At 43.6% G+C, this 24,126-nt stretch overlaps 1 protein-coding gene across 7 annotated transcripts in view; it reads right to left on the minus strand.

Moving 5' to 3' along the window:
* Positions 1–24,126, minus strand: part of LOC143024182 (la-related protein 1B-like) — a 290,930-nt gene that overhangs the window by 139,170 nt on the left and 127,634 nt on the right. The window contains exon 1 of one of the 7 annotated variants that reach the window (XM_076183087.1): positions 18,493–18,568. The exons of 5 other annotated variants lie outside the window; for them this stretch is intronic. Coding sequence is in view for 1 of the 2 variants with exons in the window: in XM_076183035.1 (XP_076039150.1) it covers positions 18,376–18,401 (26 nt within the window). In the remaining variant the exon portion in view is untranslated. Of the gene's footprint in view, positions 1–18,375; positions 18,417–18,492; positions 18,569–24,126 lie in introns of those variants that run through there. One more of the 7 variants, XM_076183035.1, reaches the window with a different exon arrangement.

The following is a 24,126-nucleotide window of genomic DNA, read 5'->3' on the forward strand; positions in this document are numbered from 1 at the left end:
CACTAGGAAGACCTGGATGGAGGCGAGGGATGCCAACACTTAGACAAAATGTTTTGACTTTGTGGCTAAACTTGATGATCACACGAAGATTCGTCAACCCAGACTTCGATAGGGTGATAATTCTTCATGTGGGCCATCCTGGGTTTACGATTCGGTTGTATAAGTTGATGATAATAAGCATAACCCTCATTCAACATAACCTAATCTTTATTCCACTGTCGATATTCGGCGTCCTGGGGTGACAATTCTTCAGGTGGGATCTCACGGGGTGACGATTCTTCAAGTGAGATCTCACGGGGTGACGATTCTTCATGTGAGCGTTCTGGGGTGACAATTCTTCATGTGAGCGTCCTGGGATGACAATTCTTCATGTGACCCAAACTTGAAATATGCCCTTTCCCCAACTTCCAGTGTGTGTGAGTGGGGGGGGGGGGAAGAGTACACAGACCACATGTTACTCTCGAAACTGCTTACGAAGGATGACCAGGGGATGCCAAACCAGATTTAATTTGCTTTTTTTTTCCTCCAAGATTAGAGACTGGGAGTGGCCGTGATCACACATTTCGTTGGAAACAACAGGGACCACACACGCAGTTATTTTGTTCATCATGTCGACCGCAATAACTTTCATTTTAAATCTAAATTACTTTTGAATTCCGTGGTGTCTATGCACGAGCCGCCACTGGTTCTACTGTACCATAATTTCGACTTGTTATGGTAGTCGACAGTTGCATCCTTATACTACAGTATATGTGGCATGCCCAACTGATAAGTTTCCTACAGACAGAATGTTGACCTTCAGGTGTGCTGATTATAACTCGTGAGAGTCTTGGAATAGTTCTTTATTTCTGTCTGGATACAGTGATCCGCAGACCTGAAATAAGTGACAAATGACAAACTTAGAATAACACAGATTCCACCAAATTCCTTGGAAACACGGAATTAAAATGGGAAATTTATTTCGGCAGAAAAAAAATGTACTGGGGATCATTCAGTATCTGTATACATGGTTCATCTGCTGAAGAGCCCTGTGCAGAAGAGGACCACTGAATTAGATTCCATCTTTTTTTTTTTACCATACTCTTTCTTAATTGTAGGGCCTATGCGTCCTAACGAAGAACATTGAAAATATAATTCCTGTAATTATTGTATTGCAATGTATTGTATTGTATGCTAGTGCTGGAAAATTTGATTAGCCACGCACTCAAATATACAGGTCCCAGAGATAAGGAGTCATATAAGCGGATTTACACCAAAATGCCGAATAGCACAAAATAAAATATACGAGTGTATACGAGAGATACAAATATCAAATCACCCATAACTGGATGACGCAAAACAAGAACCACAAACCTATTCATCCACATCTATCACAAGTAGGGTCATGAAACTATTTTACCATTTTCTTAGTAAATAAAGAAGTTTAGAAGAACTTTGTCCTTGCAAGCAATTTGAAAAATGCAAGGTTCTTAATAATAATAATAACAATAATAGAAATATGCACCCGAGGAAACCCAAACCAATCCACTTATAATGATTAATTATCTATGAATTAATAAACCTGAAATCATACAAACTACCCACGTTATGGATGACGTGAACATTGGAAGTGACCAAATGTAGAAGGAACATCAAACTGAATTCCCAGGAGAAAAAATAGATAAAAATAAAACGATTTCCAGTAGCACCAAGACTACTAGACAAATATAAAATACTTTTAAGTCAAAGGAGAACATATCAACAACGGCTACTCGATTGAACGCATTGCAGACAATCCTCTTTGAAAATGCAGATTTTTATTGAGATAGAGAGAGAGAGAGAGAGAGAGAGAGAGAGAGAGAGACACCTTGGCTTTCCACACTCAAAATATCTTGAAGAAACGGAGGAATCTCAAATAACAATAACTGTCACTAATTTTGGAAGAAAAAAAAAACTTGCCAAGTCATTCCAAATCACAAAATTGCCCAAGATGGATGTTTCAAATGAAGATTATAAATAAAACGTTCTATAAGTACATAACAATGAAATAAATAACAAAGGAATATTTCTAAGATGATAATATTGTTATCAAATGCCTAGACAGGGTTTTAGAAAAAAAATATTATCAGAAGTTCTGTCCAGGCCAACCATGCCCAAAGAAATGATTGGCATTTCAATGAAAATTTCAACAACATACCCACAGTGACTAACAAAGACATTAAACACGCCATTGAACAAATGGAGAAAAAAAATCCAGGTGAAGATAATATCACTTGTGATCTTTTCAAAGACGCAAAAGAAATAATTTCACCCCCAACTTGCAAATCTATTCAGTCTCCCATAAAAAGGCAAAACGCAATTGTCATCATGTAACACACACACACACACACAAAATAGAATTCAGGTGAATATAATCAATGAGAGACCATGAGCCTATTGGCAGTAATTTATAAAAATTATCAACAAATCATTTACAATTATACATGACTCACAACCAAGAGAGTACGTCTGCACATTTACACAATCCACCTAAATGTCCCATGCCCATCTCTATATCTCTGGTCTGAATTAATGGAGGAGGAGGAGGAGGAGGAGGAGCGGGGGATAAGAAGAATAAATATAATGAGAAGAAGAGGACGAAGAAGACGGTGCACAATGTATTCAATGGAACGTAGGAAACAAACTTAAAACCTAACCACGAAAGTGACACTCACACTGAGATGAACACCAAGAGTATCTGCGAGAATAAGGATGAACTGCTCATAAAAAAAAAAAAAAAAAAAAAAAAAGAGATGGTCCGCACAATAATACGTGTGGAATATCACATGGAAGGACACCTGGCCGGAATATGCGACAACCAACAGACAATGAAATCCACAAAATGGTCATCTTCAGAGCACAAGCGTAAGCGAGACGACATCCTGAAACTGACCAAAACTGTTACTTGGTACGACCTGGCATTGGGTCGTAATATCTGGAAAAGCAACTTGCTGAGTACTATGATGATGATGATGATGATAATATCTTGTACATGTTTAAATTCAAGTGCAATGGATTTATTCCTTTTCCAAAAATGACGTGTATTTTGTCTTGCGTAATAAATAAACGAGAGGAAGGGGGGGGGCTATAATGCCTTCAGGCACCTTAACTAACACTCTCCGGAAAGACGTGTGTGGGGTGATCTAATAGAGGTATTCAAACGTGTCAAGGACTCGAACAGTGGTGGTGCAGACGAGGTTGCCACGACAACAGGGCATGACTCCTTGTAATGGATTTAAATTGGACAAATTTAGATTTAAGAAAAAAGGCAAAGCTCTGGCTTACCAATAGAGTGGTTAACGAATGGAATAGACTGAGGAGACGAGGGATTGTGGTAATAAAAAGGGGAGTGTACATAAAATGTTTTAAATGAATGGTACAGAGTGAAGGGCGAGCCAGTCATCCTTGAGATGTCAATGTAGAGGCTGACGATGGTGAGGGGAGTCTGGGAGGTCGACGTACCAGCCAAGTGGAAGTGACAGTTACTAATTGCTGTTGAGGATTACTGCAGGGGCTTTATAGTGATAAAGCGTGGACACGTAACTTTTCATTAATTCCCTCATCTATTTTTGCGTGGGTTCAACGCATTTCTTAAGAATGAAGGGCGTTGTCCGGACTCCGAAACAAGTGGAAGATGTGAAAAACCGGCGATGGCCGAGACGGCCGTGTGGAGAGCATAAAGGTCAGCACTGAGGGCTGGGCAGAAGAAGACGAGATGGATGACAAGTGGCCAATGAAAGGATTAGCTGGTGGTTGTGTGGAAGATGAGATAGACAAAAGGGTTAGGAGTGGGGAGGGGGGGATAAGAGTGGGGAGGGGGGGATAAGTGAAGGTAGACAAGATGGAGAGCATCGATGTGTTGACGATCTTGAATGGAATGCCCACCGAGAGCGAGTTGTGTTTGGTGGGAGGGAAGAGAGCGCAAGACAGAGAACGATGGTGATGATTCGAAGACATGGAGATCTTAGGTGGAGGGTCTCCTGAAACGAAGATCTCGACTGGAGGGCCCCAGAGGCGGAAGATCTTTGCAGGAGGACCTCCAGAACGAAGGTATTAGAAGGAGGACACCTACGACGAAAGGACTTTGGGCGAAGGATTTCTACGGAGACCTTGCGTGGTTTCCTTCGAAGGATGGACATCCTGGGTGGAGAACCCCCAGGATGTAAAAGGATCTTGAGTGGAGGACATCCATTTCCCTCCACTGGGAAGAAGGGAGAGCTGGGGTGGAGAACTCCCCCAAGAAAAGAATATGGGTGGAGGTCCCCCGCCAACAATGGGCCATGTTGCAGGAGTTTCTGCAGGTTTTTGCCTCCAGTCTGGCGTATATGGAGCATCGCCCTTCCCAGACCCTCACTCATTCTCCACCAGGAGAAAACAGTTACTGCGACGTAATCCATAGACGGGGACTGCCACCCCCCCCGTTTCATTCAAACGTCATTGCCAATCTGCACCAGTTACCACCAGCAGCCCCCCTTTCCTCCACTCCCCACCATCAGCCCCCGCTACCACCACTTTCACTTTGGACACCAATTACGGTTAGCTGGAGTTTACAATAACGAACGATACTGTGGCCTCTATCAATTGATCTAAATTTCAAAGAGGTTTTCACTTTTGACTATTTTATGGGGAGAGAGAGAGAGAGAGAGAGAGAGAGAGAGAGAGAGAGAGAGAGAGGGAGAGGGAGAGAGAGAGAGAGAGAGAGAGAGAGAGAGAGAGAGAGAGAGAGAGAGAGAGAGAGAGAGAGAGAGAGAGAGAGAGGAGAGAGAGAGAGACCCTTCGTAATATTCTGTATCACCATCACTAACACACTCACCAACGCCGCTATTTCCAAAGCTAAAAACCTATTTGCTCCACAACCACCACTTGCCATATCTACCACTATTTCAACATCACCGCTTTCCTTAAATCTCACCCCTTATTACGACAAAATACTACTAACCCCGACCAACGCCACTGTCAACACCATCCGATTCACGTAACGTACATTCTTTCAACCCGAACAACCCTCCTCGGACCCACCCGGAGCTATTACCAGCAGGATATTACTACTAAGACTACTTTATCACTATTATTCCTTTATCATTATTCGGATGGGGGGAGGGAATGAGAGGATGTCAGCAGGATACTACTACTAATGCTAGTTTATCGTTATTATACTTTTATCATTATTGTATGTTCATACTTGTACCAGGGCAGGTGAGTTTTATTCAGAGATTATATATATATATACATATACATATATATATGTATATATACAGACACACACACGTTAGTCCATAAATTTGTTTCATCGCACACGCGGCAATTCCTTATCATGAATAATAATAATAATGATGATGATAATAATAATTCAACACTAAACGAAAATGCCAATGGATACTAGACCACGGCACACCGCTTGGGGAACTATGGTCCGTATACTCCGAGTCAACAAGGTCGTTGTTTGCAACGTCGCGTGCGGTTTAGGATCAAACCAATTTCGTCACGGGGCAGCATGACACCACCGAGACCACAATCTACCCTTTACCCCTTCACTATTGAAGGGGTGCCCGTGGAGGCAAGGAGGGGAGAGTGCCACTTTCAGCCTACAATCGCTTCGCTACATAAGTTAATCAAATAGGTTGCCGGCAGAAAGAGTACCGCGCATTAAGGAAGATGTTCCCTATGTAACCAAATAGCTTGGCCCCACCACGCCTCTATGCCCAAAAGATAAAATCAAATGAAAATAAATATAATCAATAAAATACCCGAAAGGATGAGTGAAGACGGAGAATATTCGAGTTCTTTTGGGGAGCGTGGCAGTCAATGTGTGAAGAGGAGAGAAGGGAGAGGCAGACGAGGGAAGAGGGGAGGGGGGGAGGAGTCGCGTGGGTGAAATGGGCGGAATGGCAGGAGCAATTACACACGCTGGTTATCATGTGTGAAACGTAAGGTTGGGGTTGGTAAGCTGATGTTGTGGAATATTCTTCATACAACGCAAATGTCCTAGACCTTTCTGGTCCATATTATCCAAAATAACCTGTCAACATCAATAACAGCTGGCCCTAGTTACCCTTATATTCATCAATAACAGTTGGCCCTAGCTACCCCCTTATTTACATTAACAACCGCCATGTTCATACACTCTTATATAACACCAATAAAAAATATCACTGTTTACCGTTGCATCCGTAACACTATCTAGGAGCCCATGTTGACATTAATAACATCAACTCGCAATAACAATAACCCACGATAACATTAACAACAATCCTCCCAGGTCAACATTAACACATCGTCCCTAGAGACACTTGCCAACACATCCCAAGAAACTCTTCCCAACACTGACAACAAAACATACACGTGGAAGGGGGGGTCGCCCCTAGCAAGGGGCTGCCACTACCTCTCGCCCCTCCCCCCAATGGCCTCTCCTTCCCCCCGCCCCAGCTGGCCCCTCCCTCTCCCGCCACATCCGGAAACTCAACTCTGACTTTCTAAGACCCAGGCGGAGTAGTCTGAGAGGTTCCTACGAGCTGGGAGGACCTGTCATAGATGCGGGGAAGCCAACCTTCGTGTTCCTTAACTTCGGTAGTGCCACGTCCTATACACTGCCGCCATACGATTTTATTCAGCTGAAGGAAACCCCACAATATCCCATCTCTATTAATCCTCTCCCCTCCATACACACGGCGACGTTCTTGTACTTTCCCCGACTGCCGTCAGACGATTTTATTCAGCTGAGGGAATGGCACAAGCGGATCATCCCGCAGCAGACAGCAGTGATCAATCTTTTCACATTCTTGCTGTCGTCGGGTGACATGTCACTTCTTTCGAAAGACATGTCACTAAAAAAAAGTTGCAATCCGCGTTACATTTTATGTCTATTGTAACAATTACGGTAATACGTAACACACTAAACAATCAGTACCATGGCAAAACAACTCAATATTGTACATATTATTGGCAGTGTTGAGTTAGAATTGATGCAGTCATGTACAGGCACGCATACTGTACAAATATGAAGTCAATGTATAATTGTGCCAATATCACTGATCGTGTTGGATCAGTTTTAACTGGCGACCAAATCATACAACAGCCATCTTGCCCCGCCCCATCATCTAATTTCCGTTTTATAAAGTTTGTCTCGTTTGTAGACGCTCACAGCCGCGACGACGACGACAGTGATAACAACTCTAGCATCCTGGGCGACTTCTTCGCCAACTCTGTAGACGATAACTGACGTCAGCAGGAACTATGACGTCAATAGGAATCTGCTGCATTGGCAAGAACTGTATCCTCACCGAAAACTGCAACATCGAAGGGACCTAAATTAGTGAAAATTATGGGTTGAATTACTAAAAGAAAGTGAAAAGTTGAAACTATAACTAACAACAACAGCGATTAATTTTTAGTTGCTGACACGAGAGAATTGCAACAAGGGGTTCTATGACATGACGTCACAAACTGCAACTGTGGTATTCAAGACATGTGGATCAACACATACGAGGACGAAATAATGACGTCACTAACTAAAATGACCACTTCCTCTTCAAGGTGTTCCATACGAGCAAATCCTTCACTTAAATTCCACAACAACGCTTGTCGTGAAATACAAATTTACCTCCGACTAATCTCGAGTATTCAATGAGACTGGAACCTATGCATGTACAGCCACAAAACGCAGTTACTCTAAACGTCCTCTGCCTCGATCTATGTCACGGATGAGTCATCGAAACTGTCCTCCCTCCCTCCCTCGCCCCTCTTCCTCCAAGAGCTGTTCAAGTTCTCCCCGGAGGGGGCGCCAGCCCTCCCCACGATTGGATCAATGCCGGTCCGTGAACTGCGGGGCTCCCGTGCAACTTGATGCAATGAGTCACGCTTGTGCCGCAGTCCGCACACGCGCAAGCAAGCATGCACGCGCGTGCACACACTATGCAGGGTGATGTCATCTCGTGTACCAAGAATTTCCAAAAGTAACCTACAGATGTATCATTAAATGTCAAGCGAGACAATGAATAAAAAATTGATCAACGTAAACATGCACAAATATACCTTACAAAAGTATTTTCTTTATACATTTTTTCCAGATATAGTCAGGCGATATTTTTCTGGTGACGGACCTCCCCCCCCCCCGCCCCCAACCCTAAGGGACAGTCTTGTGGCACATCAGCCTCAAACTTGACAATGACTCACGAGGTTCGTTTCCACACGCACGTAACTCGAAGTGCCCCCGAAGACTTCGAGTCCTACGTTCGACGTCATCACACCCTGAGGAAGCTCAAAAAGCAAGAACCTATGTAAAACAGGTGCTAAGACTGAGGCAGCCTGCTCGCCCGTGATATGGGCGGGGCACGAGGTGGCGTGGTCAGGTGGTTGGGGGGGGGGGATATCTTGCAATCTCCTGCAGACACACCAGAGTTCACTGAGAACTCAAACTTCCAGTATTCATACCGTGCGGGATATTACAGGCACTCTTGTACCGCTAAACGATTTCATTGCGTCATCGTGTGGTCATCCTCTGGGCAATATGCACCTCTCACGCACGCACGCACACACACAAATGCACGCTCAGTCATGTGACCCACCATGAACCAAAAGGTCTTCCGTCTATTCGTTTTCACCTGGTAACCCACTGAATACCCGCCTACTATCTTTGGTTACAATGATCAAACCAGCTACGAGGTCAACAGGTATCGACCAGTGTGGCCACAATCAAACATCAGCGGAACTCCGCTAGAATACTAATTAAGTGCGCACATTCGCCGGTTCAAGGCGTGTCTAGCATGAAGTACCGACGCGTAGAACCGGGTTCGGATTCACAGCCATGTTTCTAACATGGACGTCGCATGTTGGTGTGGACGCTTTCATGTTTGCTGCGAACATGTATCCAACACGCAGCTGGTGTAATTCCTTCTGACAGTGCATGATCGCAGTGCATGTCTCCTCCAACATATTTTACACGTGTAGCAATCATTTATCTGACAAGAGAAAAATTAATTTATAACACAAATTTTAGCTAATATTTCATTTTTCCAATTAATTGTAAAAACAAGTCTCCCAAAACATAAAATATTTATTACAGAACTGTCCAGCAACTCACTCAAATCTAGTCATTACAATCATGCTGAAATAATGAGTATTTTTATATAATTTCCAGCTTATATAAACCCGTAATAAAACCTACATAAGCAAATACAAGTTTAACTTACTCCGATCAATCCTATACCTAACACTGAATTCTAATTTATACCTAATTCTTCATGTATGTTCAATTAACCTGTCCAATGTATTTTCACATTTACATTGCCACGCATTTCATTTTGTTAATGAGGCTAGTGTTGGTTTTCTTAAATATTACACTCATAATCATAATATGAGGACGTCTCCCTAAATTCTGATGAAAAATAAGAAAACTTCCGCTTTGCTACACTGATCGTTGCTCGTGTTTGTGTGTAATAAATTGTCGCCTTTTTTGCTTCCAACAAGAGTGTGTTATTGCGAGTTTATGACCCAGAAATTGTTTTCCCTTACTGCAGTCTTAACATATATTCGACCCAAACACGTTTCGAATTTTTTACCACCCCCTCTCTCTTTCGGTGATCGGACGTTTGGGCCAGCAACATAGGATCTTTAGACTACGCGGGTGAGCAAAGGTGGGCGTTTGGGCTACGGAATTAATTATTTTTATTTTATTATTTTTTTGTGCATCATGTTTGGGCAACGGAAAATGAATAAATAAATATATATTTCTTTTTGGTACCAGGGAAGTTATCTTATTTTTTTTTTATCTTTTTGGGGTATATTTGTGTACATGTCCAATGTAGATCAATATAGCACATAGTTCACAGACCGAAAAAAGCACCAAACACGACCTATCACAAAAAACTCATTATTCATTAAAAAAATAAATTTATTTTCATACTTTGTCTCATGGCCAAAATATCTGTGGCCCAAACGTCCTGTTCTCTTTTCTAAATCACTACTACGATTATTGTGGAGGATGCATTTACTATACAATATTTGCAAAAAATTATTTCTCTCCGAGCAGTTACTCACAGGACAACTGTTCACTACACAAATAACAAATAGGACAGTTGATCACGAATATATTTTTCCCTAAACAAATATATAACTTTACTTTTCACACCAATAATGCGACTCTTTGACTTAAATATGAACGGTGCTAATGAACTAAATTCAAGTAGTATTCGCTCACCTATATTTGTTTCACTTTTTTAACAAAGATTTTTCAGTGAAGTCGAACTCCATTAGAGGACTTGAACCCACATGCCGAAGACGAGCCAAGCAAGATAACCTAACTGGCATATCACGCAACACAAGACCCTGACGTTATCGAAGTGTGCACTATTTTGGGTCACATGACGCAATACTCTTTCGCACAGTGACGTCACCATGTCACGTGATGCAAAGCCTCCTGGAGTGACGTCACATACACGCCCCGTGGGACAACAATGTATCAACTTAACGTTATGTAACATGTACTTCTGACAACTTTCAAGCATTATTTCTTTTCATGACGGCCATTTTGGTCTCTCTCTTTAGTCGTTTGTAGTAGTAGTAGTAGTAGTAATAATAATAATAATAATAATAATAATAATAATAATAATAATAATAATGTTATTGAAGGCCATCTCATGACTACGCAGACCTTACTTTCCCTCAAAGGTGATCACTATGCAATCCCAAGTACTGTATTAATTAATCTAACTTCGTTATTCACCCATTCAATTTCATAAATACAGTATAGACATTGAGAAAATTAAAATAAATTCATAACATATTACCAAACGTGACATTAAAATACCTAATATGACAAATTAGAAAATACAAGAGAATTGAAAAATAAAAAATACCGAATGAACTAGTGCCACCTGTATATGAAGTTCCATGTCTATTACCATTTGTAAAGCCAATTGTCATAGAAAAACAGTAGTTCAGTGGCGACCAACCCGTACATTTTTTTTAAACACGACCCCCATCCTCGTGGAACTGTGTGGTGGAAGCAGAAGGATCTGTCTTCCACAGACAGGTCATTCGCGGGCCGGCTTAGGTCAACCCAGCCCCATCCCCACCCCCGTGGCCCAAACGTCCGGTCACCCCGTAAAATATATCGAGCCGTGTCTCTATCTCTCTCTCTCTTTTAATAGGCGAGTAGTGCCAGGATCAAAGGTGACCTTCTCGGTCTACTGGTTGACACACACACACTCACACATGCGCGCGCGCGTGAATTTGAAGCTAAGTATGACAAATTGGAGAGTGAGAGAAAGTACCCTACAAATATTGGTTCTTTGTTGCGTAGTACAATTAAGTGAACGTAAACACACACACAAGCAGAGAGAGAGAGAGATCATTTCCCAAGAGGACATGTCACAGGACCATACAAATACATATGTTCATCACCGATAGAAATTAACGCACTCTGTATTACGATCATCGACATTGGGGAGTGTATTAAAGGCGAATTCAACCTCCCCCAACCTCACCCCAGCTGAGGTCAACACGTCAGGTGAATCCAGGTCTGGATACTGAGTTAATGACACGGTCTGCCGAGGTATCGGGTCAATCGGGAGGCGAGGGGGGGGTAGGGTCAAGTCATAAGATAAAACAGCAGGTGCTGGGTGTTGTATCGTATGCGTTGGAATGAAAGGTATTTTTGGTTTAGGGTGGCGTTGGTGGCTGAAGTTTCGATTAGGAAAGGGCGAGGCTAGTGGGGGGGGGGCAGAGCTGTGGTTCTTGACCTTTTAAAAAAGCGCCGAACCCTAACGGAACCCTATGCACTCGTTGAACCCTCTTAAATGGGGGAGGGAGGTGCGAGGGGGGGGAGGGAGGGAGGGAGGGGAGAGAGAGAGAGAGAGAGAGAGAGAGAGAGAGAGAGAGAGAGAGAGAGAGAGAGAGAGAGAGAGAGAGAGAGAGAGAGAGAGAGAGAGAGAGAGAGAGAGAGAGAGAGAGAGAGAGAGAGAGAGAGAGAGAGAGAGAGAGAGAGAGAGAGAGAGAGAGAGAGAGAGGGAGGGGGGTTGAAGACATGAGCATATACTATACTAGCTACAGTGAAGGGCTGTAGTCCAGAGAAAGGGTAGAGTACACGACAGGAAAGGATAAGGAAATTGAGAGGCAAAGAGAAGAAAAGAGGGATGGGGGGGGGGAGTGGAAGGCATAAAAGTGGGAGGTGGCGCCAAGACGCGCTCGATCAACGGGACCGATGGCGTCGACGGCGACCCTCCGACAATGCAGTGGCACTTGAACGGGAAAGAGACCATGAGGCGCCCGAAGGACAACCTTCGACCCATGTCACTGCCGTCTGGCGATTTTATTCAGCCGAAGGAAACTTCCTACGCTGAAGTGAACTTGTTCGGTCCATGACCAGAACGTGTACTCACTTCCCAGCTGTCTTTCCCATTATGTTTCTCAAAACATCTACATACATACATATACCAAAGGTCCCCCCTCCCCCTTACACGGGAGGTAGCCAAAAGACAAAGGCATTGAAACCACTCTCACCCATTCCATCCCCTACATACTTCACTCCCCTCCACCTTCCCTCTTATCTTGGCACCTCCTGGATAATGGGTCATCCCTGCATCTTGTCCACTGCCCTGGGTAAGAAGCAGTGTCGCAAAACACAGCACATCCGCAGCAAGGCCGCTTCATTAATTCGGCGACCCCCCCCTCTCCGTTACCTCATGCAGAAAAAAAGACTGGGAGAAATCCCTTCGGGCTGCGTCAATTTATTTCTCATACATACTTCCTCACCCCCATCCCCCACCCCCTCATGCATCACAGCATCATCCATACACAACCTTTCTCCATTCACCCCTATCTTCTGTCCTCTCCCGTCTTTACTCCATCTCATCCTAGGTCGCCCCCTCATTTCACTCCTTCCACACTTCTTTTACTAATCTTTCTTCACTCATTCTTCCCATGTGTCCAAACCATCCTAATACTCTTTAATCAACCCTATCTCCCAACTCCCTTTCCACCACTGTTCTCCTCACCTCCTTATTTCTCACTCAATCTAGCCTAGTAAACCCCTATCATACCTCTCAGGCCTTTCATCTCAACCACATTCAAACTCCTTTTCTCTTCCTCTCTTATGTTCCATGTTTCTGCCCCGTACAGTGCTGCCGGCACAACCACTCCTTCATACAATCACATCTGCATACCATATTAAATTGTATAATTGCCAAATAAACAAGCAACACGTATTAACAATAATAAAAAATCCTCATAATCTTGATTTATTAACAGTTGTTAGTAATTCCCTCATAATTACGATAATTGGAAGAGATAATTATTAACAATGCATTTCCTATTCTGGCGGCGCCAAAAATATTCTACACCTTTTCTTGTTTACAGCGTATTTAACTTAGCAGGAACTAACTTCATAACTGAAAAGAGTGACATGATGAAATGTGATTGGGTTTGTATACAATTTACAAAAAATTTCAATAATTCATAATCATAATCCATTAAAGAACGATAAAATTTTGTGTCTTTTCAATTAAGTACGTCATATAACTTTTACTTAATGTTACAGATAATTGTTTTTGTATTTTCTTCAAGGTGTTTCTCCTTATGCCTCAGGACAAATTTAGACTTATTTATTTATATATTTATTTACTTTTCAATTTTGTAGTCATCATCATCTTGTCGGCCGAAATGAATATTTGACAAAGATCTAACCACGGCGAGGTCATTGCAACAATTCGAAACGACTTAAGATGGTTCCAAGATACAAGGAAAATACCACAAAGAAAATCCGAATTACTTCTTACGTTCAACGACTTATATCCACTCGTAGATACTTCAGGAATGCAGGCACTTTCCGCAATAGACGTTACGAGGAAAATACCTGCAGGCAGCTTGAAAAGTCTGTCTCTTGACAGGCAATTTTATTCAATAGAGTTAAGTTCCTCAGGTCAACCTCTTTTCCATCACATTAAACATTATTGTGCCGGATTTTCGTGTTAGTTTTTGGCCTGACGTTGAGGGGAGGGGTGGGGAAGGCAGAGCCTGGCCCAGGGATGGGTAACCTTTTGTGGGTGCCAAAATCAGCAAAAAAAAAAAAAAAAAAAAAAAAAAAAAAAAAAAAAAAAAAAAAAAAAAAAAAAAAAAAAAATATTAATATATATATATATATATATATATATATATATATATATATATATATATATATATATATAACAATTTCTCGCGTGCTAACGGAGACAGGCCTACAGGTGTCCTCCCTCTATTTCCTATGGCCCAAATCCGTTGCCTAACGCAGTATTCTTTTACCAATGGGACATACAAAAGAAACTGGATATTTGTTTAGTTATTTTGTTTTAAGGTGAGCTCCAGGTTTCGCGTGCCAAGGGTTGTCCAGCCCTAGTCTGGACCTAATGAGACCGTTTCCTCCCAAAGTCTGCCCCCAACCGAGTAAAATCGTCTGCTATTAGTCGAAAATAATATATAAATAAATAAACAAGTAGGACAGCGTGTTCAAGGAGTTTAAACATTTCCCCCCTCTTCTTCTTTTTCTTTTGCAACAAAGAGCTCCAGGCACAAAGTGCTAGCCGGCCTTTGTTGTCCTTTTGTGTTCCTCACAAAGGGAAGATACACAAGAGGTCACACACGGCTGAATAAAATACCTGGTGACTACAGTTTCTATCCTTCGAGACATCATCGCAGGAGAGATTCATGAAAGGTAGTAGAAAGGAGAAATTGCAGGAGTTAAAAGTGACCAGTATCCTTGTACTGAGTAATTATGCTATCAAAAAGAATGTTAGGCAATTCTGGTCCGCAGGGGTTAATTGGTATTCTCCTTGTGAAGCCACTAAGTATATCAATTAACCATTCAGCACTGGAACATTCCTGTAGACGCTAAAAAGGCTTTGTGTTTCCTTTTAACAGACGTCACATGATTCTATTCACTATAAGGATGTAGGTCAATTGTTCTGAGAATAGTTGATTACGTTTTTTGTTTTAATTTTTATTAACTATTTTTTCATCAAATACCTCCCTCCCTAGCGATAACCAAAGTTAACCACTCTAGTCTATATATAATAAATACGTTGAAAAAAGTGCAAGTAGATAATGACTGTGTTATTAATTATCTACGATTAATGGACTAAAAACAAATCTGGGGAGTAAATGACCACTGTGGGTCGTATGTTATGCTGGCTGCAGGGTTGTACACATACACGTACACACGTTTAAATTACCTGTGGTATGTACACTTCTGGCACTTCCTTGCCATCCTACCACCCACCCACCCTCCCTCCCTCCCTTCCCGCCTGGGCGCCACCCACCCCGACCCCCGGCGCTTCCTCTAAATATTTGTCGAACCAAGGCCGTCTGGTATACACGAAGGATCACGCCACCAGCCAGCCACCACCACCACCGCCTCCTTGGTATGGAAGAGTGGTGGAGGCGGTAGCATTAATTGTAGTGATGGTAGTAATGGTAATGGTGTTGGTGGCAGTAATGGTAATGGTGTTGGTGGCAGTAATGGTAATGGTGTTGGTGGCAGTAATGGTAATGGTGTTGGTGGCAGTAATGGTAGTAGTGATGATGGTAGTAATGACACTGGTAGTATTGGTGGTGGTAGTAATGACACTGGTAGTATTGGTGGTGGCAGTAGTGTTGGCAGTGGTGGTGGTAGTGGTGGTACGAGCTGTGGTGGCGGTGAGAGTGGTGACGGTGGCAGAAGTGACGCTGGTGACAGTGGTGGTGGCAGTGATGGTGGTAGTAGGGGTGATGGTGGCGGCGGTGGTGGTAAAGGTGGTAGTGGTTATAGCGGTGGTGGGGGGGTGGCAAAGGTGGGAGGGTTAGTGATAATAATGGTAGGGTCGGCGGTGGCAGTGGTGGCGGATCTTCCCCTATTCGTAACCCGTCCATTACTCCCGTCTGCACCTCCTCCTCTTCATTTTTGCTTTCGTCTTTGTTTCCTTCTCCACTATCGCGTCCTTGCCTTGCTCACCCCACCCTCACCTCAACATGCTCCCTTCTTCCCGCCGTACTCCTTCCCTATCCTCATTCCAATCAATGTATCCTCCATCTAACCTTCCTTCATCGTCTTCTGCTTCAGCTTGTATCAAATTATCTCGATTAAGGCTGTCGATGAGTTTTTCAATTATTTGAATAACCCAAATTATTTCATTGAGAGAGAGAGAGAGAGAGAGAGAGAGAGAGAGAGAGAGAGAGAGAGAGAGAGAGAGATAGAGATAGAGAGAGAGAAGTGAGAGGAATTCCCTTTCAGGAAATACCTCGCAAATATTCAAGCTTGTATTTTCTCCGAGCACAAAAGATCGACCGGGGCGCCACGCAGACAACACCTGATTACACCCCTTCCGTGCCGGGTGGCACTGTTCTTTCCAGTCTACCTGTCGCTAAGTGATTCTATTCCTGGCAAACTACTTTGGTGGAAGGATCAAGACATTTGGGCAGGACTGGCAGTAATGAATTTAAATTTGATATATTTAGATTCAAGACGGAAACAGGCAAGAACGGGTTTATCAATAGAGTGGCTAACGAGTAGAACTGATTTGGTAACCACGTATTCAGCTCCGAAACTATTAGGCGAAGGTTAGATAACTTTATGGATGTGGATTATAGGTGGCAATGGACATGGAACTCCCTAGAGTAGGTCTTATGGTCTCTTGCATTGGTCCCCCGTTCTTGTGGTCTATGTTCTCGACTGTTCCTTTCTGTAACAGGTGATATTTCATATCATAATATGGCTGCTTCCAGGAGATAGATGGCGGACAACTGTGGGCCTTGGGTGGATACACATCTTTCTAAGGAACTTTCAACCTCTCCTTCGCATGAACACATAAGCGAACCTACTGATGAACAAATCAATTCATAGCAAATGCTACATCCGTGTTTTATTCGTATTTGGTATTCCCATGGTCATTTCCGCCAAACCCGACCAAACGTTGATTTAACTTAAATGCACAAAAAAAATGTAAGCAAAGACAGGGACAAACAAAGACATAAACAATCTGACAAAGACACAATCGGTACAAGAATGTCCTTCAGGAGTCTCACTCTCTCTTTTTATTTTCTCAAAAGCGGAGAGTGGGCATCCAGTTTTTGATGACGGATCACCTTGCAAGGACGGAGAGGGGGGAGGGGGTTGTTGGCTGACCAGCAAGCAACCAGCTCCTTTACCTCCAAGCAGCGCATTAATAATGCTGTGTACATTCATCACATCGCTTCATTCGACATTTCCCTGGTCTACTACTACAACATTTTATTTCGTGTTATTCTACAGTCTTCTGTTTTATTTTCTTATATTACCTGTCTTTTTATATCATCATCCACATCTACATCCTATTACCCGTTTTTGTGCATTGTTACCCAATTTTGGATAGGGCACTTGATCCACACGTTACCCTCTCCTATGGTCATTTGAACCCCAGTTTCTATTACTTTGTACCATTAATCAACTTCCAAGATTTCGTTTTATTCGAAATCGATTAATTAATCTGATTGACGACTAACTTTTTACATGCATGAATATTTGTCTATGGTATCCGGCCAAGGTATAATGAAATCCAAAGAAAAGGCAAACGAGAACCAAGGGTTGGCATTGTAAGATGTCCGAATGGTAAAGACATTGCAGACCAACAATCCCGTTGAGGGAGTCGAAGGTGGGGGGGAGTGGGTGGGAGGTAGGAGTTTGCGTGGGCGTGCGGAGTCTCCCGCCCTGCACATCATCCCAACAAAGGGAGGCAAAGCCGTCTAGCGGCCTAAGAAGACACTTCAAGGTTTAAAAGCAAATGGGGGAGAAGGGGAGGAGGAAGAGGAGGAGGGAGGAGGAGAGAGGAGGAGGGAGGAGGAGGAGGGGACGAGGAGATGCTCATGAAGAAGTATTAAAGGAAGAGGGGAGCGATGTGGTAAGGGGAAAGGGGGAGAAAGGGAACATATGAGATGGAGAGAGAGAGAGAGAGAAGGGGGGGGGGTGCGCATTCTCTACTGAATTAAAGATGCCTTCATACACAAATAACCGGTAGCCGACAAACCCACTCAACCTGAAAGCCTCAGAGCTCGGACTGGGCCCTTCCTTACAGGTTTGCACTTTTCCCGTTACCCAGGCTGCCGTCAGACGATTTTATTATTATATATATATTTTTTCATGGAACCCCTTAGAGTAGTGATTCTTATTTTTTTCCCTGAGGCACTAACTGTCCAGATCGACCACGGCGACCCTTACCTTCATAAACACTTTTATTTGAATTATAAATTACTTGTGCTTGTAAAAACGTGCGACAATTTTTTTTTTTTTGCTTAACTTTGGATAATAATGGCTTAGGAATTCTAAAATCAGGATTAATATTTTGATATATTGAATAGGAATATTTGGAAAATAATCACAAGTCCACAAATCCTTGGTGACCCATTCAAATGGCTTGGCGACCGAACTTTGGGTCGCGACCCAAGGGCTGAAGCCAATGCCTCAGGATCTAAACCAAAACCGGACAGCTACCTCACCCGCCTCTTCCGAGTGTTCCGGTGGTGACTCCCGGTACAGTGCGTGTCCGGGGGCACAGGTTCTGGGAAGGCCGGTACGTACCTGCGGGGAGAGAAAAACGAAATGTGAAGAAGATATCGTTGCATATAACGAGGTTTGCTGCACACACCCATACGCACACACACTACCCATACATCGGGCCATATAAGAACTCTGAGCTCTCATCCTGTAAGGAAACCGCTGTCAATCATGAATTGAACACATGACCCTAGACCGTGACGAATCATACCCACACACACACACACACACACACACACACACACACACACACACACACACATATATATATATATATATATATAGAGAGAGAGAGAGAGAGGGGGGGGGGATATAAATTAGAAAGAAGGACGTCTCCTGCTCGTAAACTTCAACTCGCATCGCCGGAGCAGGCAAACTACTAAACGCCGCACCCGTCGGGCGGGCGTGCTGACGGGAGAGGGTTTAAATCCTTTCATCACAACGTACGCCTCCATTTAATTTCTCTCCATAATTCCCAAGACCAAAAATAAGTTATAAAAACGTAAACAGTATAAAATCAATAAATGAACATATTCGTAAATAATTAGATAAGCAAATTAACAACTAATTATACAGACAAAAACTACACACACACAAACGACTGCTTGCAACATCACCATGGCAAAGAAGTGAAACATTTTGTCAGTCGTTTTTATTCAGCTTAAATAAATCCCACGATAAACTGATAACCTATCGCCATTAAACTACCCCGATTGTAAACTGCAACCATTTCTTTTAAACCCTCTTTCTCTTTTTCACTTTCGGGAGGATATCCTGCACAATATTTGTAATGACAAAACACACCAGTCAGGAGCTCCTTGAGCAGTCGAAGGCCAGTACCATCTCCTGAAGATCATCCCGACAACTTTAGTGAAGCGAGTCTGAAGTGAAGAAGAATTCCTAATAGAATCAAAAGGCGTGTGTGTGTGTTGTGTGTGTGTGTGTGTGTGTGTGTGTGAGAGAGAGAGAGAGAGCAGTCGAAGGCCAGTACCATCTCCTGAAGATCATCCCGACAACTTTAGTGAAGAGAGTCTGAAGTGAAGAAGAATTCCTAATAGAATTAGAAGGCGTGTGTGTGTGTGTGTGTGTGCGGGCCCAAGGGAAGCGAGAAGCCGGACCTCATCTTTGCCCTCGCGTTCACCGTCCGTCACCAGGGTTCGATATCAAGCACTTCGTGTCACAAATTCGTTCCTCCACCGAATGATTATTGAAGGAAGGAGAGGGAGAGGGAGAGGGAGAGGGGAGGGAGGGAGGATAGGGCGAGAGAATTTTATATATATATATATATATATATATATATATATATTATATATATATATATATATTATATATATATATATATATATATATATATATATATATATAAATTAATTGATCGATTACCAAACAAGTCAATGATGTTCATGAAAACTATAATACTAACATTAAACACTAGTAAACAAAATTAATCAAGGGATAAATAAATATAAACAAATTACTTAAAAAAAAAAAATCGACCAATCAAATGAACATTTGTACCCACTGCGTCGGAGGACCACTCTACCAGCGCCCGGAAATGTCCTCGAGTGCGAATTATTTGAGGCCGACTTCTTCTAAGCCTCGAGTACCTTAAAACGAAACCTAAAGCAGCAAGCTGGAAGGTTTCAGATTACAATGCGACTTCTAATAAGTAATCCATTGCCGTCTTTTACACACCATTTATTGCAACTAGTTTACGAAATGTATGAAAGACAGAGAGATTGAGAAGGGGCAAGGTAGGGGGGAATGAGGAAACGAGGAATCCCCTTTCAGGAAATTCCCACAAATACTCATCTTGCCGAGTTTGCGGTCTCTATGCCCCTTGACACTGTTCTGGAACGAAGAAACGAGGGAGAGGGAGAGAGAGAGAGAGAGAGAGAGAGAGAGAGAAGGGGGCAGAGTGAGATATAGACAGATGGTGGAAGAGATAGAGATCGGTGGATTAAGAAAGAAATGGACATCGTGGCACACGGGTAGATAAGTGGGAGGGAAGATATGGTGGAATAGACGGAGAACGAGATAGATAGGTAGGTAGACAGAAAGACAGCAAGCGAGCGGGCGAGATCAGAATGGTGCAGACCAGTGCTACTTGAAGCGGTGGTCCGCGGACCGATGCCGGTACCTCGCGAGCCCCATCAGCTACCGGTACGCGGCTCTCAGAGTCCAGGCCATGATGCTAAGGAGCCATCATTTGAGGAATTGGTAGAATCTAAGGAATAATATGGATATTCATTCTCCATTGCGCGCGGCAGTCCTCAATTGAACCACGACTGGATAAACTGACGAAGAAGAAGCAGGTGCACCTTTCACACTAGTAGAGATTAAGGTTATATAATGTTTATTTTTGTGTTAATAAACTGCTGGTTATTTTTTATTACTTTTTATATGTTTTGATATTGTATTATTTGTTTACAAAATAAATAGAAGATAAAAATGGTAAACTTTTATTATATTCATTATATAAATATATATATACATATATATATATATATATATATATATATATATATATATATATATATATATATATATATATATATATATCGTTTCCGGTATAAATTAATATTACTACGAAATATTACCAGTATGCGACACACTGAAGAAAAAAAATGCCAGTCCGCCACATCATATACAGTAGTTTGAGGAGCACTGGTGTAGACCGATGGACTGAACAGCGCACGATCCGATGATTGATAGATAGATTGACTGTCTTAATTGGCATCAAATGTTCTTGACAATAACAATCAATAACCACTCTAACCTCAAGGTCGGACTTCCTCAAGATGCCATTTCAATTTCACTTCCAACAAAGCCAATAGAGCCTTCAGTTCCCGGAGTAACTTTGCCTTTTATTCCTGGTACCTTCAGGCGATTCTATTAACCTCCTTGTTAGTGAAGGGGTCAGATAGGGTTGTCATACCCCACAATTATGGTTAACAAGCAGTGAACTTTAAAAATCATCTATAAAGTCCTTTGTGAGAACGCGCGCGCCAGGTGTGCTCATTACCCGTCTCAATTATTAATTACCAAAATCACGGGTCGTTAACCTCTCTAGTACATCGTTGACCATTTCCCTCAATTTTGTGTAATATTAATACGCACACATACATACAAATACATACATACATACACGTTTGGCCTGGATATCAGATTATTTTACCTTTTTAAACCTAAAAGTAATGAATATTTTCTTTGACATTTATTAGCATTTTAAAGAAAGGTCATTCTTATTCGTGTATCTTCACATCAAACTCGTTCAAAATTTCAATTTATTATAGAGAAGGAGGGAGAGAGTGAAGGAGAGTTAGAGAGTGGAGGGGAGGTGTGAGGAGAGGAGAGAGGAGAGAGGGATATAGATAGATAAATTGATAGATAATGATAGATAATATTATAACTAATTACTGAATCAAAGCAAAAAGAAACTAATTACGAACTTCATGGTGTGAACTTCCTCTTTGACACATTTGGGGTGAGTTGGAGGGAGGGGTGGCAGTTTCCCCACCCCTCCAATCCCCCACCTGATCCCCACATACCCAAAACTCGTCCATACGGTTAACCACAGACCAGGAAACAATGCTAAATGATATACAAGCACACGCACGCATGCACGCACACACACGGAACAAGATTTCACTTTACAGGGCCGTCTAGGATGTCGAATCAGAAAAAAAAAGTGTGGATCCACCGGTCTCCAATACACTAAACCTTTCACTCACTAATCAGCCTCATAGCCTTACCTCTCGCTGCCGCCAGGCGATTTTATTCACCCAAGGGAACTCCCCATCAGTGTTAAAAAACATACATCGATTAGTCCTTTCTTTGGTTAATTTGCCTTACAACCTCTCTCTCTCTCTCTCTCCTCGTTACTATCAAGCGACTGGGAGGTGGGGAAAGGACCCCCCCGAACACTCAAAAGGTTAACATGACAAGTATTTGCCACGTCACTCTTGCAAAGTTTTCTACATCATCCCGTCTACTTTCTGTCTGTCCACCGCCCCCTCCCACCCCCACCCCTGTCTAGTCTACTTTTTCTGGATATTTGATTCGCTTCGTTTCCATTTGTCATCTATATAACCACCACCTATTTAAGACAACTTCCTCTCTTTTTTGCGCGAGATGGTCCACAGGGATAGAAACACTAGTCTATAACAACACCTTTTCCTGTATTAGTCCTGCTGGCACGCATTTTACTAAAGAACCCCAATAGGTTCCGGCCTGTTTGTCTACTTGCCTATTTCTCTGCCTGCCTGCCTACTTGCCTATTACTCTGCCCGCCGGCCTGCCTGCCTGCCCACCTGCTTGCCTCTCCTCTCAGGACACGAACCTGTTGGTCCGGCCCTTCTGCTGCTGCTGCTGCTGCCCGGTCACTTTCGACCGGTGAAGCAGGTGGTGGTGGTGGTGGAGGTAGTGGTGGAGGTACCGGTGGAGGAGGGCGGCGGAAGTAATGGTGAAAGATGTTGGTGGCGCGGCAGTGGTGACAATGGTGGTGGTAGCTACTGGTGGTGATTAGTGATGACGATAGTTACTGAAGGCGACAGTGAGGGAGATGATGATGGTGTCGGTGTTGGTGATGTCGGCGGGGAGCAGAGGTGCCAGTCATCCTTGACCAGAGTCCAATCCGTTCAGTCTACAGTATCTTGCCCCGAGTGAAGACTCCTCGACCCCTCCTCTTCCTCCCTTCCTCCTCGGCCCCTCCTCTTTCTTCCTCCCTCCTCGGCCCCTCCTCCTCCTTTCTCCCTCCCTCACTCCTCGGCCCCTCCTCTTCCTCCCTCCCTCCTCGGTCCCTCCTCTTCCTCCTTCCCTCCCTCTCTCCTCGGCCCCTCCTCTTCCTTCCTCCCTCCCTCCCTCCCTCCGCGGCCCCTCCTCTTCCTTCCTTCCCTCCCTCTCTCCTCGGCCCCTCCTCTTCCTCCCTCCCTCCCTCCTCGGCCCCTCCTCTTCCTTCCTCCCTCCCTCTTCGGCCCTTCCCCTTCCTCCCTCCCTCATCGGCCCATCCCCTTCCTTCCTCCCTCCCTCCTCGGCCCCTCCTCTTCCTTCCGCCCTCCCTCCCTCCTCGGCCCCTCCTCTTTCTTCCTCCCTCCATCCTCGGCCCCTCCTCTTCCTTCCTCCCTCCCTCCTTCCTCGGCACCTCCTCTTCCTCCCTCCCTCTCTCCTTGTCCCCTCCTCTTCCTTCCTCCCTCCCTCCTTCCTCGGCACCTCCTCTTCCTCCCTCCCTCTCTCCTTGTCCCCTCCTCTTCCTCCCTCTCTCCCTCCTCGACCTTCTCCTCCACGCCCCTGCTCCCTTCTCCAAGCATCCGGTCGCCTCCCCTCCCCTCCCGTTCCTTCACCTCCCTCTTTCTTCTTCTTCCTACAAACCTTTGGCGTGTCGTCGTTCCACCAGTCCCCCCGCCGCGCCGCCAGCTTCCAAGGGCTGCAAGCCGACCAGGTCTTCTTTGCTTTCACTTTCCCTCGATTCCGCTTACTCAGACTCATCCTTCTTCCTCTCCTAACTCCCCCTCTCCTCCCCTATTTTCTCACTCATCCTTCCTCCCCTTCTTCCCTCCCTCCTCTTTCTCTCCTTC

The sequence above is a fragment of the Oratosquilla oratoria genome, chromosome 1, assembly GCF_046742065.1.
Source record: "Oratosquilla oratoria isolate Oo_2021 chromosome 1, ASM4674206v1, whole genome shotgun sequence".
Taxonomy (NCBI): domain Eukaryota; kingdom Metazoa; phylum Arthropoda; class Malacostraca; order Stomatopoda; family Squillidae; genus Oratosquilla; species Oratosquilla oratoria.